At 39.6% G+C, this 23,773-nt stretch overlaps 2 protein-coding genes across 2 annotated transcripts in view; both read right to left on the bottom strand.

Moving 5' to 3' along the window:
- Positions 1 to 555: 555 nt before the first annotated feature.
- On the bottom strand, positions 556 to 3,417 carry rflnb (refilin B). Its single transcript, XM_041796369.1, has 3 exons — positions 2,826 to 3,417; positions 2,361 to 2,455; positions 556 to 1,919 (listed from the first exon to the last, which is right to left on the bottom strand). Exons 1-3 carry the CDS (start codon positions 3,021 to 3,023, stop codon positions 1,601 to 1,603), a joined length of 612 nt encoding a protein of 203 aa, XP_041652303.1. The 5' UTR covers positions 3,024 to 3,417; the 3' UTR covers positions 556 to 1,600.
- Positions 3,418 to 3,644: 227 nt separating this feature from the next.
- vps53 (VPS53 subunit of GARP complex) overlaps positions 3,645 to 23,773 on the bottom strand; it is a 45,545-nt gene continuing 25,416 nt past the window's right edge. The window contains exons 12-22 of the mRNA XM_041814070.1: positions 23,315 to 23,413; positions 21,062 to 21,156; positions 19,877 to 20,119; positions 14,954 to 15,101; positions 14,605 to 14,687; positions 14,418 to 14,496; positions 14,049 to 14,197; positions 13,882 to 13,951; positions 13,653 to 13,790; positions 8,652 to 8,756; positions 3,645 to 4,947 (exon numbers count right to left, since the gene is read on the bottom strand). Coding sequence (XP_041670004.1) covers positions 4,777 to 4,947; positions 8,652 to 8,756; positions 13,653 to 13,790; positions 13,882 to 13,951; positions 14,049 to 14,197; positions 14,418 to 14,496; positions 14,605 to 14,687; positions 14,954 to 15,101; positions 19,877 to 20,119; positions 21,062 to 21,156; positions 23,315 to 23,413 — 1,380 coding nt within the window. The 3' untranslated portion in view covers positions 3,645 to 4,776. The remainder of the gene's footprint in view (positions 4,948 to 8,651; positions 8,757 to 13,652; positions 13,791 to 13,881; positions 13,952 to 14,048; positions 14,198 to 14,417; positions 14,497 to 14,604; positions 14,688 to 14,953; positions 15,102 to 19,876; positions 20,120 to 21,061; positions 21,157 to 23,314; positions 23,414 to 23,773) is intronic.

Genomic DNA, 23,773 nt, shown 5'->3' with positions numbered 1-23,773 from the left:
AGTTCACTCACAGAGAACATGTAATTTACCTTTCAAGAGAACCAAAAACTCCTTCAATTGAATTTGATAATATTTTGAAATTAGAAGTAATTTTTATAATTTACATTTAACATTTACCACCTTCAAATGTCTTTGGAAGTACAATATAAACACGTAACAGCTCTGTTCTTAAGTAGTTCTGAACCTTGTTTGAAAGGAGGAAAATATTAATTATTTAATCAGTTGCTGGATGTTTTTTGAACCAAAAATTACCTATAATTTATTCTGTTTACAACTGCAGACGATCCTTTAAAAATCCCCATTACACTTGCACATCTGTACATACCTTTGTAATTTTGTACTGTACTTTATTTTTCATTTTGCTATTTTTTTCTGTAATAATGGATTTAAGTTTCTAACCTCTTAACATATTTCTTCTTCTTCTTCTTCTATGTTGTTTTCTCCAAACTTAAGGTCAAATTCATTGTATGTGAAAATGTACTTTGCAATAAAACTAGATTGTACCTGTCATATTTTAAGATGAAACAAAAAATGACCTTATAAATACAAAAATACTAGACTTATAAAGACTTTATTTCAAACCGGCACTTAATAAGTGACTAATAAAAAATGCGACATAAGATACATCATCAGGGCACAAAGAACATCAAAAATATCCTTCCATGGCTGTGGAGAGCTGACAAAATCTCATAGCTTCAACAGAATAAATAAAATTTCAAACCATGTCAGCCAAGGAAAGTGATAAAACTGGAATGCAGCTTGTGATTTTCACTACTAAGCTGATGATTGATATTACAAACTCTACAACAAATACCACACTGGAATAAATCTATACTACTTACTAAATCACTTTGTTTTTAGTGTCACACTGAACAGTTAAGTTCTTTGAATTATGACTTAAACAAATGTCTTGAGAGAAGACTTGGAGAAAGTTTGTTCTAATGTTGCAGAAATAAAAAATACCCTGTGAAGAAACCAGCTGTGTCTACACGCTATATTTCACCACATCCTGTGGATGATGCGAGAGAATCTGCATTCATCCAAACTCTGTATTACGTTACATTTCTATTCCTCCCTCTTACACACTACTTGCTTTAAACCTTATTTTACATTAGTGGCTTCAAACACACACATTTCTAGGATTATAAACACACTCATCAGACTAAGACAGGCCTTCTATTTAAAATCTAAAATCAATCCATCTGCAAACTTTACAAACTTCATGACACTAAGAGTGTCTTTGCTGAAGGCAATAAATATATTCTCCTTAGCTTTAACTAAATGAGTCAACTCCACAGTCAATACTAACCAACTGAATGTGAGCATGCCTCTGGGAACTAACACACTGCTGAATTAAGTATTTCCAACTTATAGATCATCCTCTGGCAGAAAAATGAACATGTGTAGAAGAGCATGAGTAGATATTTTGCCAACTTTGTCCATATCCGATATGCTGTAATATCACAGCACATGTACTTTCTGTACAGTCTAGAGGCTACACAACATTAAAAAGACAACACAGCAGATCAGAGGCAGCCAGCCCTTGGGAAGCTACAGTAGAAGGAGCCATGGGAATAACATCAGCCACCTGTCTCCATCCTCACTGAGGTATCTCTCTGCGACCTGCAGCCTCCAGCTCCACGCTAGAGAGGAAGCGCCTGGATATTCTGTGGCAGTCATAGCTCAGCTCCGTAGTGTAGATGGCACTGGTTTTCTTGGGGTAGATGATGGTGGTGCTTTTGAATTGCTGGAGCCGATGGCGAGGCTGGAAATCCAGCTGTGTCTTGTAGTGGCGCCAGGTGCTGTTTGGCATGGCCATGATGGTCTGCCTGCAGTGCTCAAGGCCCTGACCTGTGGGCTGCAGGGCTACACCCTGGATGAAGTGGCGGTCCGAGTCATAGTGCACAGATGAAGTGTATCTACAGAGGGAAGTTTGAATGTTTAAATTTGAAAGAACTAGTCTGTGACAGTCATGCCACAATACAAAGTTTGCCATAGTCAAGTATGCACCCACTATGTTGACTTTAAGACACCTTGACTGATGTTAGTTTTTTTCTCTCTGGTTGTGACACTGAAAATACAGATGCTCTATATGATCTACAAAAGCAAACAAAAAACATGAGCAAGAGGATCAATTACTTTTTGAAAGATATTTTCAAACCCAATACTGTGTAATGAAGAGAGAAAGGTTTGAACATGGCAAAATCAGCAAAAAGAGGATATGCCACACTGAAATAACACAAAATTTAAAAAGCTCACAGTTGCTTAAAAGTATGTAGCTGATGCATGTTTTGGAGCAATCATTACACCCACAGAGCCTCTAATGCTAAATAAACCTGGTCATACCAAAGCCAGCCCACCTGATTTCCTTTGGTGGTAATGGATCAAGTGCTATGCCTTCCCCAAAGGATGATGGCTGTAGCTGTTGGAAAGGTCCAGAGGGTAAAACTGGAACCTGCAATAAGAAAAATCAGCCCCACAGTCAACAACACACACATGGAGTCAGTAGTGTAATTGGCCCAGCTCAGTGCTCCAGTGACCCACTTTTTTCAGCTGCACAGAACATGCAGCAAGCTCTTGCAGGGATCTGTCAAGTATTAGCAGACATTTTATTTATTTCCATAAAAATGGCTGGAATCAGAGAAGATCTAGTGCATGTGACTTAAAAACAGAAAAGGTTTGTTCAGTACTATTTACACCATGATTCTTAGCGATGCTTTTACTTGTTTAAGATAATTTATGTGCTACCCTAATATCTGTTTGGCCACAGTCTCTGTCCTACTGCCTCACTGCCAATAGATTGCATTTAAGGTAGATTAACCTACCAGGGATCCCTTTCCCTCATCCTCGGACAGCGGGCTCACGGCCCCGGCTTTCTCCGCACACACAGGCAGCAGCCAGGCGCTGGGACTGGGGCTCGGAGGTAGCCCCGAGTCCGGGCTGTCGAGTCCTCGGTCACTCCTGCAGCTCATATCCAGTGTATCTCCTTCACATACATTTGGCAAGTTTAACCTGCCAACCATTTCTAGCTAAAAATAGTTGCAAAACTCCAGTGAGTAAAACGCAGATTGCGAAAGAGTAATACTTCCAGGTAGCAGATTTCTTCACCGTCTGTTTGGTTGCAAAGTCCAGCGGAGTTACTGCGAAACTCTCCCCGGAAAGGATGCCCGGCTACCCGCTGGAAATATCGTTGACCGGGCGGTAATTAGGCTCGCTGATTGCAACCGAATCCGAGCACAAACACCACAACAGAAAAAAAACCTTCGATTTGAAAATGAAACATATAAAAGCACGACTCAACTCCGTACAAACGAAGACCCGAGGAAGATTAACTTAATCAGAGCGAGCTGTGAAAAGTTGTGAGACTCCTGCAGCTCGCGGGTCGTCTTCAAACTTCCTCCCCCCTCAGAGGGGCCTTCACATTCACAAACATAGGAAAAGAAACGCCTTTACAGGCGTTTACTGGCTCCTGATTGGACTGATGATAAGCGGCAACCTGAGACGAGGTTGGTCATGGGAACTTTTCCAGCTCCCATTCAGTGCTGGACCCTGTTAGAAACACCAGGTTGGTATGTTTTTCCTGGTATTGTGCACAAATGGAAGCAGCTACACCCATTTGATGAAGCACAAGGGCAGAGGTGGCAATGTTTTAATAGTGTTCAACAACTGCCAGTGAAACACACAATTCTGACAATACAAACCAGGAAAATCTTACACCTGAAGGCAGGAATGTGAACGATGATTCAGATACATTTGATTTATGAGGAATTACTGAACTTGTAGGCACTAGCATCAACATGAGTGACCATACCAGGACTACTGGCTTTTCTTTTCTTTATACAGACTTATGTGTGGTTCTTGACTTTGCTTTAATACTTGAAGACCCATGTATTGTTTAGGAAAGCTGAGAAAAAACATATTGTTGTATCTTTGTACTAAAGATATTTTTTTCCAAAAAACAGTTTGCCCTGTGGATATGGAAGGATGGGTAGATAGACAGGTTGTTGCCAAAACGTAAAAACTTGTTTTAAGTCATACTTTGGGCTAACTGCACAGATCCATAGCATACCTCTGCCCCATGGGCAACATCCCAAGTCAAAAGACTTGAGTGGATTCTGCTTTTCGCGTCAACATTGAGGGATTTCAAATGCCATGCCAAAGCTAACCGTGTGTCTGACTGCAGATCTTTGTCTCACACTTGGGCACTCAAAAATCAAAGTAAGAAAAACATGTAAGGGCCACAAATCATGAAAACAATCAAAACCTCAAAATATCTTCTTCCTGTCTTCCACCTGTTACATCATGCTTGAAATAAAAAAAAAAACATGGCCAATCATGTGATACATTTTGTCCAAAACATGTTAAATTAAGATTGGGCTTCCTGTAATCATCCTGGATTAGACTCATCTGACAGAGGACACCCAAGGCTTCATAATCACAGATTAGTTAACAGCATGGCCTTCAGTATTGGGAGTGCAAATAAACAGTGCGACAATGAACTGATGATATAAAGCTCAGATGTTAGTGTTAAAAAGAAAGAAAATAAATGAAGATTTCAGAAGTAAATGATATAGCAACAGCATGTAGCAGTTGAGGAAGTTTCTTCATAATCCAGCATCATCTTGAGTTCATATTACAGTCAGTCAGAAAGTTCAGTCTGCTCTTTGCTCCTTGTATAATGTCTGATGATAACTGCATGAAGCATCACTTGTTTGAGATGAATAACAGAAATGCAGCCTCATCCTGCAGCTTTTCTGTTTCTCTACTCCTGTGTGTTCATAGCCTCTTCTTGATGAGTTTTTCTAGTTTGCGGATGCGGGAGGACTCCTGCTCAGGGGTGGGGGCACTGAAGGAAAGAGGGGGGCCTCCATCTGCACCAGAGGGTGGGGTGGGTAGCCTCTGCCTGAAGAGCTCCAGCATGCTGCTCTGTTCACTGCGCTTCAGGCCCTACAAACACAAGGACAGAAACACAGGGTAAACAGAAAAGCATTAAAGGATGATTATTGAGAATGTGCCGGTTGAAAAGATTACAAAATAAATAGGGAACTGAATTAAGGATAAAAACATGAGAGCAGCAAATAAAAAAGCAAAATGAGAGAACACGTAAATTTAGAGGGATTGCATGGAAATATTACGCCAGTTTAAGTTGTTTGCAAGCACATTTTGTTGTCTTTGTACAGGACAAGCCTACTCTTTACCCCGATACAATGAGCCAAACTACACCCAACTAAACTTAGTTAAACTGAGCTATTCTGAGTTCAGTTAAGCTATCTAACCAAGTACTTGGTTCAGCTGGATATCTAAGATGTAACGCTAATGTGAAATGAACTCCATCTGATGTCCCAAATGAAGCTACCTTGGTTCAGATGAAGGGTTTGAATTTAGCAGCAGTCTTTGGGACAAACTCCCCACACTGCTGGAGAAATCAAAACTTTGTGTAACAAGATTTTATGACACTAATATAAGAAATTGTCTACACAATTAACATGTACTATACTCTTTAAAATCACTCCACAATCTACATATTGGTAGACAATAACATTTTCCTTTTTCCAACATTTTATAATTTCAATCCAATATTTACAAGAAAAGATTAATTCTTTCAGTCCCTGTAAACATAAAACACTTCATAGCTAGATCCTGGGAGTATTTTTTTTTTATTATTTTACATGTGTCACAGCTATGATAAAGAATTTTTTTAAACTTTCACTCTGCACACCCAGGATTTGGATGGTACCAAGTATGGCATAGCCTCCACAAGAGTGCAAAAGCTGAGTGGAAAAATGTAGGGGGAGGATGGAGAGAGCAGTATGAAAAAGGTGCATCGATGTAAAAGATGCAGTGACCTTCCAATCTTATTCTTTTTTAATCCAAGCAAAGCTGAACTAAGATGAGCAAAAATAAAATATGATAAGATGAGCAGAGCAAGCTAACCAAATACAATGTAATTACAATGCCTATAAAAAGTATTCACCCCCTTGGATATTTTATGCTTTATTGATTTGATCAATCTTGGTAAAAATAATTTGACTTTTTTGACCAAAAAATCCTATTTAATGCCAAAGTGAAAACAGATTTCTACAAAGTAATAACATATTTAAAGTCCCCATAAAGCTAAGTCCAAAATTTGTGTCTTAACACACTAGATTTGTTGGAATAAGGTTGCTGTAAATGTGAGATCTATGTAAGATCTGATGTCACTGCTTTTATTGAAAGTTAAAAATCAGTTAAATGCTGTTTTTTGTTTATTGTGAAGTAAATTTACCAAATCTATCAGCCACAGTGGCCTATGGATCATTTAAAGTATCATTACAGAGAGATTTGTGCCAGGACAGACTTTGTCTCTGCTCTGGCACAGAGCCAGGCAGCTGCACTCTGATTAGAGGTCAACATGAGGTCAGTGGGGCAGGCTAACATCCCAAGTACTCCTCTATTTTTCACTTGAACAAGATTCAGTAGGAACAAATATTTTACCTGCTGTAGGTGTGTTTTAATCCAGATTTCACTTGTATAAAGTCCTGGATGATTAAAAGAAACAGACTGTGACTGACTCTCTACAAGCAGAAACAGTTTAATCCCTTATGTCTGTTATTGCTGCGATGCAAAACTTTAGTCATGTATCTGATGATAGATACAGTCTATTCCTGCCACATCTGTCACAATAAAAGCCTCCAACGCTAATCATCACTGAGGACTTTATTTTGAAGAGCAGCTTATGGAAATTGAGGATTTTTAGCAGCAACTTAACAACAAAGGTGTCTCATAAAAAGGAGAGCGACTTAACTTCACTTAACTCATAAAATGAGATACAAGGAAGCCCTGAAGAATTAAAAACATGATGAGAAAATGAAACTGAAAATGAAACTTTCTTTGGTGACTCACACAGAGCTTACAGGCCCAGCAGAACAGACAGATGATTCCTCCAGGCAGGTCGTAGCATTTTTTTTAATTTGCGAGGATGGTGCTTCTTGTGAGTGAGTGTGGCTTCAGCTCAATTATCCGACACACCCACACAAGATTTTACTGCCTCACTTTTCATGATTTTGAAGCTTAATTTTATAAACTCAGAGAGGTTTTATTTGACAGAAATTTGACCTGCTGGTCCATAACACACTGGCCTGTCATATAACAAACCAATATATAGATTTTTTTAGCACTTTACAGGGACTTTAATCCAAAACAAGTGACTGCATAAATATTCTCCCCCCTCAAGTTAGTACTTAGTAGATGCACCATTTGCTGCAATCACAGCACTGAGTCCGTGTGGATAGCTCTCAGTCAGGCTTGCACATCTTGTCACTACAATTTTACTCCATTCTTCTTTGAAAAATTTCTCAACAAAAGTTGCGAGAGGATCAGGCATGAACAGCCCTTTTCAAATCCAGCCACACATTCTCTATTGGATTGAGGTCTGGGACTCAGCTACTCCAGAACATTCACCTTGTTGTCTTTAAACCATTTCTGTGTAGCTTTAGCTGTATGCTCCGGGTCATCTTCTTGCTGGAAAACAAATCTTCTCCCGATCCATAGTTCTCTTGCAGACTGAACAAGATTGTCCTCCAGGATTTTCCAATATTTTGAAGCTTCCATTTTACCCTCTACCTTTACAAGCCTTCCAGGGCCGGCTGCTGAGAAGCATCCCCACAGCATGATGCTGCCACCACCATGCTTCACAGTGGGGATGGTGTGTTTGTGGTGATATGCAGTGTTTGGTGTCTGTCATAGTGTCTTGCCTGATAGCCAGAAAGCACCATTTTGGTCTCATCAGATCACAGAACATTCTTCCACTTATCCATGAGGTCTCCTACATGCCTTCTAGTGAACTGTAGTCAACATTCAAAATGTGTTTTCTTCAACAGTGGCTTTCTCTTCACCACTTTCCTATAAAGCTTTGACTGGCAAAGAACCCAGACAACAATTGTTAAATGCAGAGTCTCTCCCATCTCAACTGCTGAAGCTTGTAACTCCTTCAGAGTACTCGTAGGTTGCATCCATTTTTGCATCCATCCCTTGACTTATATGTACTTTTCAGTAACCTTTTCTTCGAGTTGCTTGGAGTGTTCTTTTGTCATCATGGTGTAATGGTAGCCAGGATGACTGATTATCCATTGACTGGACCTTCCAGACACAGGTGGCTTAATACTCCAATCACTTGAGACACATTCACTGCACTCAGGTGATCTCCATTTCACTACAAGCACCAAATGGCTGGACCTCTGTTGAATTAGGTCAGTCAGTTTGAAGGGGGTAAATACTTTTGCAGACTTATTTTAGCTTACATATTTTTTTTTTATCTAATTGACAATACTTTGTAGAAATCTGTTTTCCCTTTGACATTAAAGAGAGTTTCTTTGTAATTTTCTTAGTCAAAAAGCCAAATTATATTGACCATAATCCATAATAAAAATCAATTCAGGAGCAAAAAAATCCAAGGTATTAAATACTCTCATAGGCACTGTAGATCTTCCCAACTTATTTGTGCTAAACTAAACCAAGCTAAGTTTACTACGCAGCTGCTAGTTCCAGCTCTGTATCACATTTCTAAATGCAACGGAAGCTATGATCTTCCCATTTAATTTTCAGCAGGAATGAATAAAAGTAAGCATGTTTCCAAAATGTCTGAGCTATGCCTCTAAATAAAATCGACTAACCTTCATGTCCAAAATCTTTTGGAAGGTCTCAGGGTTGCCATCAGCCAGGAGCTTGATGTAGTTATCAACAAACACCACTGGAGGTTCATGTGGGGCCATCACCACCTGTAAAAAAAACGGACAGTTTAATGCTGATATCAGCCCTTCCAGCTTTGCCGTGAACCATCATGGGATGACCCAAGAGATGAAATGATGAAGAGAGAAATTATCCCATATGGGCAGCTAAGGCCCAAATGAGGGAAAAGTGGAGCTATAACTGACAAAACCAAGTAGTACTAGCTGCAAACAGAGTAGAGACTAATGTTTAGTAGCTCAGTCCATGCTTGTTTTTTTTCCTTTTACAAACCAGTTGCTCCATACATCAGTGGTTAAGAAGTGGTTTTACCGGTAATTATTTTTGGGGTATAATGAGTCTGGGCATTAGTCAAAAACGTTCAGGAAAAAAGCTTAATGGGGCATAAGTCATTCTTGTTTACAATGCCAGAGACTGGGTGGAAAACATGGATCAGATAGCATTTCTTGCAGGCAGACCAACACATGGCTGACAGATCCTTACCTCCCCTCTCATGCATATGTATGCCCACACAGATCATCTCACAAATGTTTCCCTTTTCCTTTACTTCAAAAAGACTCGAGCTGTCCTTTCAAGCACAATCCTTTAACTAGAAAGTGTATGAGAAGGTGAGGTGGAAGCAAGAGATAAGGAGAGGGAAGCACAGGCTCAGGATAGTGTGGAATTCTTTGCTTTCTTTCTAGCCCCAGTGATTTACTTAGCAACTGTCCTGGAGCCAGGCCAAAGGAAAGGCCTGTGGGGACCTTGTAAAAAAGGAAAAGGAAGGGGGAGAAAGAGTTTAAGACAGAAAAACGGGCATTAAAATGGAGAGTGGGAGAAACAGAGTCAGGAGGGGGGTTAAAACATTCAGGCTGAACAAGGGTAGAATTGAAGGGGGGGGGGGGGGGGGGGGGTGCCTTTTAAAAAGTCCCTAAAAGAAAACTTCAGAGAGAGAGCTGGAGCTGCAGTGGGCTGGGCTGGAAGAGCGTGGAAAACAGCCACGTCTCACAGGCATCTAACGGCCAGGAGAGGCTGTCTTAGACACACAGACGATATCCTATGCACTTTGAACAGAACTGAATTCTGGTTCACAAAACAGGAAAACCAAACATATTCAACTTTACACTCAAAGCAGATATTTTGACAGCCTGTAACAATTAGGGATTGGATCTTAGTAGGAGAATAGGAAACTGAAGAGAAATACTTCAAGGAGCTGAAGTAAAAGATAATCAGCCAAAGTCACACTAATGGACTTTCTTCTTTTTTAAAATTAATAAATGACTGTCTGTGATTTGGAAGGGGATGGCTTATAATGAGTAGCAGAAAGCAAATGACACAGGACATTACACTTTTTTTATTCAGTGTTATTAGCAGGAAAGGAATATTGTGAAAATCTGAGAACTAATTCCTTACTAAGACATTTCTTCAATAATGTAGTCATAAATGTGTCAAATAACACTTATCAAAAGATTTTAAATTAAATGTTTTGCACTCAAACCACTCCATTGAAAGCTCTGTTATAGCAAAATTAAACATGACTGGATGCATGTCTCGTGTCCCATACTTACCTTACTTACTTAAGGCAGCATTCTAGGTTTATTTATCAATGTTAATGATGCGGTAACTACTTACTGGCTAATTGTATTTTTTATAGTTACTTTGCTAACAGGGATATATTTAGATATAATATTTGAGATGCACCAATTGTTAAAATCAAGGCTGATGTTAATACTGGGGTTTAAATGATAAATACCATGACACATACTGATGCTGATGTGGCAAGGTGTGTCTCATCTGACAAGCACAAGCAGAGTCAACCTCATAGCAAGGCAATTCATACTGCGAAGAATATGTACTCTGTGCCCTTGAGAAACACTTTAAGTCACAGATGGGAAGATGGGAACTCAAACTCGGTGGATAACTTCACTGCAAATGAGTCTCACATCAAAAACAACAACAACAACCCACCAGGATCACTGTACAACAAGCAATATCCAAACACAACCAAACACTGTGCCCAAGGGCACGATGGGGAACTCCACCCACACATTCCCCAGATTTGACAACACAATGGGTGGAGCCTCAATCAATTGACCCTAAAGAATTGAACTATCAAGGGTGGCTCAATACTGCCAAATAACTCCAACACTGAAGACCATTTCACTCAGAGTAGAGTTAAAATAGCATTTTTGGAGATTAAATCAACTCTGAAATCTTTAACTTTGAGATATCAACACTCCAGTTTTTGAAACAGCTTTTTTGGGATGTGAGTAGAACCATTGTCTCTTTACGTGCTACTATGTAGTCAACAGAGGTGGAAAAAGTATAAGGGTATTGTACTCAAGTAAAAGTACAGTTACTCTGGTTTAAAGTTACTTATGCAGGAAAGTACTGATTTCAAAATGGAAAATCTACTTAATAACAGTACTTTGAGTAAAGGTAATTAGTTACTTTCCACCCCTGATCTTTTTTTCTAATGGACACAGGCTCTAGTAGTGAACAGGCTGTATAAAAGAGGGTGAGGTAGCAACAAGCTGGAAAATGCTGTGATGTTTTCGGCAGCTAAAGAGACTGATGTTTTCATCTTGAGTGAAAACTGTCTACTCTAAATTGATGCTATATATTGGGTTGAATGTTTTCATATTTAACAGGGACTGCAGGTTAACACTCCATGAGTTCTTCAGTGAAAATGAGCATATATTTGCTTAATTTCAAATAGCAGATAATGTCAGTGATGTGTTAACAGCTTGTTAAGCATCTCTGGAGTTGCCAAAAAATTCTACTTAAGGTCATAGTCCCTTACAATCTATTTAGATCATCAGTGACACAATTTTCATTAATGAGTCATCATTAAAACAACCCTTGAACCATTAGGTATGAATACACAACCATCAACAGCCCCAGTGAGTTGTGGTAACTTGGTGGAGGTGAGTCAAATTTTCTTACAAGTCACAACATCACAGAGTGTAATTCAAAACGATTGTTGAGGCTTGAGGAATTCTTGAATTGACCTTCTTTGATGAGGTTTTAGAAGTTTTAGTCTCAGCTCAAGGTGGAAGCAATTACCTGAGAGGAAGTTTGGTTCTGCAGAGAGCTGGTGGCTAAAGTGCTGGTTGTAGTACAAAACATTCCCGTTCCTTTATTGGTTTACTCCCTCCAAGACTAAAAACGCTCACAGATGAAACCATCATGTGGCTCTTCTAAAATAGTTGGTTATACTAACAAGCAATCACAGAACCTATTCTTTTAAGCCATCTTGCTAAGAGCAAAGTCCTTCCTTTAGAGGACCATATGATAGATAGATGATCAAAATGATATTCTGTCTTATACAGAGTATTTCTTATTAGGATGTTTTTAAAGAATTGTCCTGTAGTATCAGATTTCTACCCTATGCACTCATTATCTCTCCAAAGCCTCCATGCAGCGCCGGCTACATCTGTGGGAGTTATTCAAACACCATATAGATCATATTCCAGCTGAAGTGGCAGCTAGGAGTTGAATTCAGAAAGCGCAGAGAGTTGTAGGCAGATGTGAATGCATGCTATACTCCTATAATGTTAAAGCCTCTTTAATGTGGGGCAGATGAGTGGAAATTCCTGTGTATACATTCAGGGCAGTTTTCCAGGGACAAGCTTCAAACAGACTGTATGGAGGAGTTTGCATCCCAGTAAAAACAAGCAGAAGAGGATATCAAATGTGAATTTGTGAGCAGAGTAAGTGCAACAGAAGGCATGCCTTCTGCCATTAAGATACTATTTTTCCCTGCAAAGTGAAAGCCAGTCACATTTATAAGACAGTCCAACCACGATAACTACAGGAAGGAAAAATGGCCTCCTGGGAGTCTGAGGGAAATCAAAGACCAGGCAGGCGGGTGCTCTGTTTGCATTTCTGTACACTCTGGGGACATTTAATTAGGGTGGGGTTAAATCTATGGCAGCCACATACCAGTGTCCTCAAGGGTCACATAAGGTAAATCTGAGGCTCGGCTAACTGGCTGTATCCTGTGTTTGCTCTCTTCACTGAAGAACAACATCCGAAATATTTCAAAGCACATGTGACAGAGTGTTTTCGTGAGTAAATGCATGGTTGCATGCATTCACTTATTAACAAACACACCTTTCCGTTGGCTGAGATCAGCCACACACTGTGTTGAGGAACATACATTTGAGTGTGTTGTGTTTGCTCGTTTCGCGCTCATTAAACCAGCACTGCATGAGCTCCAATCCACATGTGAGGTGGGTTATTTTATAGAAAACATGCTCATAAAGTGAGCTATTGTTAGTGGGGTTAAAGACACAATTAAAGGGTTATTCTATCCCAAAATAACTCCAAGATAGTCTGCCTCCAAGCTTCCAGTGACTCAAGCAGACATTTGAATACTGGCTCGCTGTTCAAACCACAAACACTCGAGGGATAAATGTTTGTTCGGTCTATTGTTACTTCTAACGATGGAGCCTCAATCGTGGAAAAAGCAGTTAGCTGCAAGACTATTCCTGGTCAAGTGTAAGCGTCAACACCAGAGCTAATGTTTAACTGGAAATGTCAGTGTTTCACCATTAAAACTGTTCAATGGCAAACACGAGATAGAGAAAGCTCAATCAGACCTCACCTACTGTAAAGAGTATGTTAAGTTCCGAGCCTTTAAAGGTCAGGAACTGAAGCTTTGGTTGTAAAGATGTCAAGATTGAATTTCGCCACCTGAGTTCATAAAATCCAAAGTGTCCATTAAGACTGAACTGCTGTGATGATGTGTCAAATAGAACAATTTGCCTCAAAAGTTGAACTCAGGTTCCCATTAAAAACCATCAGTCAAAAATTCCAAGTTTAAATAGTAAAGGTAAACTGTTTAAATTAATCTCTGCTTGCATTGAGAGAAAGTTTAGGTGATTTTCTAACATCAGTCTAAAGAAGATTAGGCCCACACTTGGACACACTACTATGGAGCTCACCTTCAGGATCATCTCTGCACGTGTCATGCCTTTCACCACTATCTTGGTGTAGCTGGCAGGTGCTTTTCGGTTCACCTGGGAGCCTATGGAGGGCAAGTCCAACAAGACTGTCTTCAGGGAGTGAGTGTCAAGGAGGAGCTGATGGGAAAGATACACATAAATGCCACATAAACATGCATACAAATGCACAACTATGTAAAAACATTGTTATAAATATGAGTAGACCTACCTGTTCAGCTCCCACCATGCTGATCGGCTTACATCTAAACAGGTGGTTTATAAACTTAGGAATAAAAGAACTAAGGAGAGAAAACAAAAAACACATGCATCAAGTTTAGGAACCTGTAATCATGGGTTTTAGGTATAATAATGAGATGCCTGGGAAATGTATATTACTTTGTGAACTTGATGCAGAATTGTGTGAAGTATTTGCGCGTGGAGGCCAGATTGTCCCTGATGATCGGAACATTTTGCTTGATGTGCATGATGATTGATGTCACATAAGGACTCTGGTCTCCAACATGCTCCACACTCTGCCATGGCATCTGAGGGAGAGAACGAGTAATGAAGGGAGGGGGCCTTTAGCACCAGAGGCTGCAGGTAATTATAGTGTAAACACCGGTTGTCATCACATACCAAAACAATAGCTTTTTTAATGCTTACTGGTGGCTTCCACAAAAAATGCATTTTTTAAAAATGAATCCCAATGTCAAACATCAAATATATTACAAAATAAATGTATTACTGTGTGTGATTGTGTCTAACCTTGCTCATAGCAGTTAGAGCAGGATCACAGGCAGCATCAAGATCTTGAACAAGCAGCTGGATACTATTTGAGATCACTCTAAAACCATAAAAGCAAAGCATTTACACCCTTAAAACACCCTATTTTTCATTTAAGGTGTTTTTAAATGACAAAAAACTGATGTGTTGCTCTGCATTTTTCACTTACGTGCTAAAAGTATCCATCTCCCCAGTCAGATTTATTCTTTCCACCAGGACTTTGTCTACCTTCTCTTTTAACTTCTCTTCCAGCTGAAACACAAACAAACACATGAACATAAACCCTGAGAAAGATTCATCTTTATGTTTGTGCAAGTGTTGCACTGAACTGCGCCATGAAATATTAAAGATGGTGTAGTAGTCATAACTGATACTGTGAGTTTCGCCAAAATGCTTATGAAACACTGGAAAAACATGTTGAAGCTGCTACATGAAAGACATCTCTAATCTGCTCCAGCATTTACACTGATAAAATCCTATTTCAGTTTAAAGCAGAGGTCTTATTTGTGTGTGCCTGCCTGTTGTGTCGTAGCCAGACAATACTCCGCAGTGCTAAGGATGCTACAGATCAGACAGAGCTCGTCCACTGTGAACTTCGCAGCTTCCGAGCCTTCTTTTTCCTTCAGTAAACTGCTGATGGTGAGAACCCCACTGTTGCTGCTGGATCTGGATGCACAGATAGAGAAAACAACAGACAGAAAAAAAAGAGAAAAACACAGAGACAGTGGGGTTTTACTGAAGATAATTTTTTTTTTCACAAATGATCGAAAATTTGTTTCACAATACTGCTGACACTGCAAGCCAATGCACATTTGTGCTTTATTGGTCTGATCCAGTTCGTTTAGCTGTTAACATTACTATTTTAATGTTGCCAGTATCAGATTATTGTGTTAACTCTTCGCATGTAATACAATATACTTTTAAACACTGGTTGATTATGATGTAAGCCCTCTATTTTTGCTTGTACAGAAAAGTCACCCAGAATACTTCAGGGTTTGTTTTTTTTAATGTTTTGTATTTTTCTTTTCAAATATGTACAGCTGTGTCCCGCCTTCACTAATCCAGTCACAAGAACTGTAAGTGTCCCCATAGAGTGACGCCAAAAGCTATGTATCCACCAAGCAGTCTGGTTCAGTTTGGTGCAGTATGATGACCAAATATTTGACTTTCCACAGTCGAAGGTTGGAAAAAGGTACCAAAACAACTGATTGGTACCATCCTACTTTTGGGGTACCAATTGGGGCTTTTCCACTATGACTTTTGGCCTTGGTGATCCAAACCAAGCCGTGCTGGTTTACTTTTCCATCACCAGTTTGCCTGCATGAAGCTACGCTGCGCTGTGTTGTGCCCAAAATGGTTCTACTCTGAAGTAGGGCCCAATGCAGTCACAGCAGTTCTCCATCATTTGAGGAGGCAACACAGATGTGTTAAAAAAGCAACCGCTGCACCAAACTTAAAATACCTCATGGATCACTGATAAAAGAACTACTTTGAGGTAGAAACAATGGGTGCCTCTCCTTCTTCTGCAAAACAAAACAATGCTTACTAAAGCGCAGCTAGTTAATGTCATTGACTCAAAACGCAGTGTCATCAGTTCTAGACGCAAATGACCTCAAATGGATTCCTTGGTGGTGGTTGAAAAGCAAATCCCCTGCTGTGCTAGGCCGTCGTGCCGAGACAAATCAAATGGAGCCAAGCTGGTCAATGTAATGGAAAGCCCCAAATGTGACTGTAAAAGACTGGAGCTAGACTCACAAAGGAATCTTCACCTGCCATGCAACAGTGGTAATAATGCACAAAAACCAACACACCACTGCACCATACAAGTTTTGAGAGTCTGTTTCTGTTTTTGTGTTAGGGTTTGATCGACAGCAAAAAGCCAAAATGGTGCTTGGGAGCTGAAAGTTGGCTCTTATTACTGAGCTGAACCAGATGATCCAGATCTCTAAAAAAAAAAAAAAAAAAAAAAGCCACAATTCCCATCACTATGAGCAAAGCTGGATGGACGTTGTCTCTGGAAACGCAAGCAAGGATAAAGGTTTATTGTACCAAACCGGGCCAAACTAAAAATGGGCCAAATCTTATTTGAAAATATCAGTTTCTATTTGATTTGTAGTGTTTAAACTGTCACAGAAAGAATAAAAGATTGAGCTGTTGCAAAGTGATACAACTTGTTTAAAGACATCTATAAATTCTGGGTTATTGCTGTCTATTTACAAACTACATATTAAAAGTTTGTGTTGACTGATGGATTATGTCATGCATCTCAGTTCAAATGTAACTTGGTGGGACAAAAAGTTGAGATGACACCCCAGATGCTGTTCTTTCTAAAACTTGTAAGTCCCTTTTGAGATTAATGAAGAGCTCTTTGTGTAAAATATCCTTTTAAACCACACATAAAGAACAGCAGTTTAAGTAGCTGAGACACAAAAGGCATAACTACGAGCAGACACCAGTGTCAGGACGTTGGACAATGAGGCTTCAGCGGCAACCAAGTCATTAATAAATGTCAAAACAGAGACATGTGGGTAAAACCACAACATAGTTCAAGCTCCTTTGGAGGGCCCCTTCCAAAGCCTTGCAAAACCAATTCCCAACACAACTACGTCTGTGTGAGACTGTGAGTGTGCACACTCACGTAGCGTTTGAGTGCATCTTTGTACTGTGTTTATTTATGACTGAGAATATGGTATGCATTAGTCTGCAAGTGCAAGTGTGTAATTAACATGAATGCAGAAAAAGAGCATGCCTGTATGTACACTGCAGCCAGCAATGAGCTCTCATGTGGCCAATGACCCAGAGATGTTTTTGCTGGTAGCATATTAGGCTTTGCCACAGTGTAACCAACTCCAGATCTCTCATAACATGCTATCCCAATCTATCAAACACAGCAGGGACTGAAGGCATTAAGTTTGCAAACTGAACTCCTAAACAGGCCAATCACCATACCAAAAGGGTGAACAAGTGAGGGCGTGACAGAGTTGTTTGTGAAAAGTTAATTTGACATAAATCTCTGTTTGTGGTACTGCCTGAAAATGAGGGATCTGATGGAGAGAATTTCTGTAGGGCTACAACATAGTGAGTGAAAGCTTGTGAGGGTGTTTGTCAGCAGGAGGGTGGATATGGGACTGACAAAAAATGTACTCAGTGCAGTTTATTATGATGTCAACAGTGCAATAATTTGTTTTCAAGAAACAAATTAGGTCTTTGGCACAACAGAAAACATGAACAATAAATCTTGGGTTAAATAATTGTTTAGTTTGTTTAAATGTTTTTCTGTTAGAATAATATTCAGAGAAGTCACATGGTACAAAATTAAAACAAGACAAAACTGGGAGTCTAACCTTTTGGAAAAGAATGTAATGTTGCAAGAAAGAAAGGGGGTTCAGGGTTTTCTCTGTCACTTTGAGTAAATCAGTTCAGCTTCCTTAGCGGCTGCAGCTACTCGCCTTTACAAGACTCTTTGAGCCAAATCCACCTTGGCCTGAGCAACAACCATAGTGTGGAGTGTTTCAGCCAAGATGGAAGTGGCTTAATTCTGAAGTTGCTTTATTTGGCAAAGTCAGAAACATGTAAACTTGATGTCAATTCAGCACCTTGTAACAGTAGGACACTGTTGCCCACCTTTCATTTCTACATAGAATCTCACTTTGGTTTTAGTTGTAGAACTAAAAGAAGTTTAATTTTAGAAAAACCACTGGTACCAGTGTGTTTATGTGAAGAGTATAATAGGGCTGCTACATACTTTTTAAATCAAAATTAAGACTTTCTAAGAGTCATCAGGGAAAAGAAATGCCATTTTTGCACTGCATATGGACAGTGATTATTTTATTAATTTACTCAACCTTTATTTAACCAGAACAGTCCCACTAAGATCATTGATTTATTTTTCAAATAACGCCCAACACTTAACAGATTTTATGTGGTCTGATTTCCATTGTCCAAAGTTAAAGGGATACTTCAACATTTTGGCAAATTCGCCCATTGCCATAATTCCTGTAGTCTTAATAATAGGTTTGTTTCCTTTAGTTGTCGGTGCAAGCTGTTTCTAGATCTGGGGGGACCGTTATACCAGCTGCACAGCTAACGCTATGTAAACAGACGGAATTTTTTGCTTTCCCTCATCAAACTCATCAAATACACAATCCAACAACCCCAAAACGCTCTCGTGGACAAGTCGTGACCTGTACATTCACCACGCTATGAAATAATCATGGAACATTACGAGACGGAGATGTTTTAAAGTTAAATGCAAAGCTGGAACTACACTCCAGACATGGCTACTGCACTGTGTCACTCCGCCCAGTGGTTCACTCAAGAAATAGTTCTGAGTATTTGCTTCATGTGTTGTAATGTTACGTAATTATACGTTATTATTTCATAGTGGGGTGAATGTACAGGTCACGACTTGTCCATGAGAGCGTTTTGGAGTTGTTGGAATGCTACTTGAACAAATCCACAAAAAAAAAAAAATCACAATATATTACCAGAAAGTGCAGATTTGCAGTATTTACACTTGTGTCAAAGTGGCTTCTATCATTTAAGAATTCTGATGCCTAAAAATAAGACTTTTCAAGACTGTTCATGAACTGTTTAAAATCTGATTTTTAAGGAAGTGTGTTCGGTAAAAGATCTTCTGGATGAAAAAAAACAACAACTCTGGTAGGGCTCCATTAACAGAGGCTGTAGTCCTCAAAGTGAGCAGCCTGGGTTCAAGCCCAACCTGTGGCTCCTTCCCTGCATGTCATTTTCCACTCCCTATCCATGATTTCTTAATTGAGTAGTTCTTAATAGTGTTAGTTCAGGCAGGCCACAGAGTCAAGCAATGCCATAACTGAGATCAACTGATCTCGCACAAGCGCACATCAGCTGACGGCTAGCTGATTGGCTCTAAGCACGCTACTGGCTAATTGCTCTCATGCTACTGTATTTAAACTGCCCTTGCCTGGCTATGCTCTGCCGCTCTCTCTGTTAGCTGCTCTTGCAACCTTCCTCCACCCCAGCTCTTCCTTCATTCTGCTTCTGACTTAATGTCATTCTGGTGTCACTGATGCCTGCTCTGCTCTGGGATTTTGCTGCTTCTCTCCCGGCCTTATGCTTTTCTTATCGGCATAGGAAGAGCAGGAACATGTGCTGTCCCTGTTTAAGGCTTTTCACGTATAGGTTTATGGAAGGGCAGGGGGATCCCAGAACAGCAACACCAAATATAAAAAAATAGCACTAAGTGCTAATTAATAACGGCTAACAATTATAGCTGCAAATCATGTGTGTTTCTTGACAAAGTCTTCCTGATTGAACTGTACCCACTCTCCTATCAGAATAAAACTTAAATTCTAAAATTAATTCTGAAAAAACAAAATAAAACAAAACAAAACAGAAATGTAAGAGAGAAAAAGACTTATTTTTGACTGTGTCCTTAACTGAATCTATGTCATCCTTACTTGGGTAGGTTTCCGGAGAGGATTTTCCACGCATACTCTCTCAGAAATTTCTGGAAGATGGTTGTGAGGGCAATCATTGGTTCTCCAGTGCTCAGTTGGGAGCACTGTACCATGCACTTCTTGTAGTATACAAAAAGGTCAGCACAGCTTGGCAGCACTGCTCCGCCCTCCTCCGTGCCTGCCTTGGGTGGGCCTTGTGCTCGGAAGTCAGCCACAAACCGATCGATCAGCTCACCCAGGTTCCTGTGGAGCCGAACACAAACATACAATTACACACATGGGCATGCCAGTGGGTTGGTTTAAAGACACTTACACTAAAAAAATCAATAAACCATATGGTTGGTTCCTAACCCTCATATATAGGTATAATAAAGTAATGGGTAGACAGAAAGGGAATCATATATATTCATAGGAGAAATTATTCAAAGCAAATAAAAGTCCTCATTACTACAGTCAACAGGTCAGTTGGTGTGGCCCAATCCCACTAAACCCTGGAACGAAAGCCAATGACAAAACAAGGAGACCACTGTTCTCTCCTGCAATGTCCCACTGGGGACAAGCTGATCTGGCTGCTGCTGGTTAAAGGCCTTTGGATGGAGAATGGGTCAATCCTGCTCCTTTGGACAGACCAATAGTATTTAACGCTCCACAAAGCCAAGAGCAAGGGCCTGCATGCAGACTCGGCAGTCCCAGATCTGTGTTCAGTTTCAGAGAGATCATCACAGCTGGGACAAGAGGGGTGAGAAATAGAATAGAACTATCTATCTAAATAATGAAGACCAAGTGATAAAGATAAATTAAAGAGGAATTAAATTGAAATTATACAGACAGAAAGAGACCAGAGGAGGAGTACCAAAAGAAAAAAAGAGGTGGGAATGAAAATAGGCAGATCTGCTGTGGCAGCACTTATTCAGTCTCCCTCTCTTTTTCTCCCAGCGTCTGTGGTCGTGCAGCTAATGGGAAACATTTCTGCCACAGTGGAGATGGAGGCTTGAACAGGAACAAGAGATGGAAAGACAGAACAGGCAATAAAGTAGAATGGGAGGTGGGGGATCTGATTTACGAGTGGGCCTTGGAAAAAGGACGCATGTGCCAGCTTTACACACAACCTGCAACTGATTCAGGGTCTGTGTACCACAACACTGTTTGGTTTGGTCTGCATGTATGTTTGCATAAGTTGCTCACTTGTCTTGGGATTCTATGTAGACGTATAGATGAGGTTCAAAGCACTTGGAGATGATGCCGTGGAAAGGATTGTCTGGAGCTTTTGGCTTCCGGGGCTAAAAGAAAATAACAAAAATGAAAAATTTGTAAAATTGCATGTTTTAGTTGCAGCTCAAATTTATGAGTGTATTGTGTATTATATTTCTGCCACAGTAATGCCTTCAAAGCTCTCTGTGTCTAAGCTCAACCTAGCTACAACTAATGCAGTCCATTACAACGGTCTTGCCATTATTCCCAACTTCTGGAGGAGAAAAATCTTAAATCCATTTTATAGAGGTGTCAGTTCAACTTTATGACCATTTTGGAGGCTGCAGTTTTGGGTGAAATCTGACACAGTGAAAGATAACATAATTGTGGAGATGTTATTTTAGAAAGCAGAAGTTTTATCGTGTACCAACTAAACTGGCAACAACACAGCTTCGAATAAAAATAGATACTACTGAAAAATACTGTATGTCTCTCTCTGGTTCCTCTATGTATGGTTTAGTGATTGAATAAAATGAACATTTTTTTTTGTTGAGTACATTTTTCCCAACATTCAAATAAAATATCCTCATTAGATCTTTAATTCAAGGAAAATGACAACTGGTTAAGCAAACAAAAAGATGCAGAACTTGACAGTCCGTGACCAATACAAAAAACAAAACAAAAATGTAATAATTTTTTAACAAATGAACACTAATGTTTTAACTTTGGAAGAGATTAGAAATCAACATACTGCACTACCTACGTACTCTGGTAGAATAACTCTTAGAGTAGGTTCTTGAACAATTAAGAGACCACTCTAATATTTCATATAATTAGCACCACTACATGCTTAGGCGCCACTTCAGTGTCTGTTATATTTCAACCCCAGTACAAGTCTTTGTATTTAAAAGTTTACTCATTGGGTAATCATTCATCAAGCCATCAAAGAGTGGCTACTAAGAGTGGCATAATCCAACAGAAAAATGAACTGATGAAGTTTAAAGTCAGGGTTGTTACATCAAAAAGTCGCAGCATTCCTGAACTGGAGACTTAAATGACAGTGAAGGATCTTCAAGCTCTTTCTCCTTGTTTGCTGTGATGCCATGACATTTCAGGCAGGCCACTTTACAGCTTTAAATCAATCGTGGTCATTAAAATTAGGCTTCTTTGACAAAACAAAAAACAATAAAAACCCTCTTTAATGTCAAAATGAAAACAATTTTCTACAAATTAATGTCAATTAAACAAAAACATGTAACAGTAGTCTTACAATAAGTGAATATGTCTGAAGTGATTGTAGTATAAGCCAACTGTGTCTGGAAGGTCCAGTCATTGAATCATCAGTATTCCTGGCTCTATTACACCAAGAAGACAAAAGAACACTCCAAGCAACTCAGAGAAAATGTTTATTGAAAACCATAAGTCAGGGGATGTATACAAAAACATTTCCAAAGCACTGAACATCCCCTGGTGTTGAGTTAAATCCATTATCAAGATGGCCATCACAAACTGAGAGGCAAAAAGAAAGCCACCATTGAAGAAAATTCATATCAAAGCTCGACTAGAGTTTTCCAAAAGTCACATGGGAGACTCCACAGTAAAGTGGAAGAAAATTCTTTGGTCTGATGACACCAAAATGGTGCTTTTTGGCCATCAGACAAGATACTTTGTGTAGCAAACACCCAACACTGCACATCACCACAAACCCATCATCCCCACTGTGAAGCATGGTGGTGGCAGCATAATGCTGTGGGGATGCTTCTCAGCAGCCGGCCCTAGAAGGCTTGTGAAGGTAGAGGGTAAAATGAATGTGGCAAAATGTAAGAAAAACCTGTAGGATAATCTTGCCCAGTCTGCAAGAGAACTACGTACGGCTTGAGATAACATTGATTTTCCAGAAAGCCAATGTCCCGAGGCATACAGCAAAAGCTACACAGAAATGGTCTAGGCGCATCTACTAAATATTGACTTGATAGGGGTGAATATTTATGCAGTCACTTATTTAACATTACATATTTTCATTAACTTGATATTATTTTGTAGAAATCTGTTTTCACTTTGACATTAAGGAGGTTTCTTGTATTTTTTTTTCTGTCAAAAACAGCCATAATTTATTTATCAAATCAATAAAATGATAAAAATTCAAGGGGGTGAATACTTTTATAGGCACTTTAGCTAGATCAGATTCTTCTCTTCAAACTTGATGCACACAGGCAGATGTTTTATAGTTATTCCAGGACAGCTTACCTTAGCCAGATCCTCATCCTTCTCTGTGCCTCCATCCTCGCCTGGCTCATCCTCCAGAAAAGGGTTAGTAGGTTCAAGAGGGCTGTCTGGCCTCTTTTGCTATAGAAAACAAAGATCAAACTTTGTTTTTAACGGCATTGTTACTGGAGTATCACATTGAGTTTTCCCATCACTGAGGCCTTCGAAACGTACAATACCATTGAATATAAGGCCAATTTCTTTAAATACAACAAAATCTTCAAATTAAACCCAGATTACATTGTTTTCTTCTCCATCTGTGTAGACCATTACATAGGACGCTTTGATAAAACTTGTCCAATTATAAAGTTCCACCACACTAAATCACTGATCGAATTACAGAACCCATCGGGCATGGGTGTAAATTGACCTGGACATAACAGGGCCACTGTTTTAGCCTGAATTTCACCAATTCTAAACATGCTCGGCCTAGTTGTGCCT

The sequence above is a fragment of the Cheilinus undulatus genome, linkage group 2, assembly GCF_018320785.1.
Source record: "Cheilinus undulatus linkage group 2, ASM1832078v1, whole genome shotgun sequence".
Classification (NCBI taxonomy): domain Eukaryota; kingdom Metazoa; phylum Chordata; class Actinopteri; order Labriformes; family Labridae; genus Cheilinus; species Cheilinus undulatus.
This window is presented reverse-complemented; position numbering and strand designations above follow the sequence as displayed.

Excerpts from the sequence above, each read along its gene's own strand:
- rflnb (XM_041796369.1), bottom strand. The coding sequence starts at position 3,023 with ATGGTTGGCAGGTTAAACTTGCCAAATGTATGTGAAGGAGATACACTG. Across the intron at positions 2,456-2,825 it reads ATGAGGGAAAGGGATCCCTG|GTTCCAGTTTTACCCTCTGG; the intron begins GTAGGTTAATCT and ends TTCTTATTGCAG. Across the intron at positions 1,920-2,360 it reads TTACCACCAAAGGAAATCAG|ATACACTTCATCTGTGCACT; the intron begins GTGGGCTGGCTT and ends TTCCCTCTGTAG.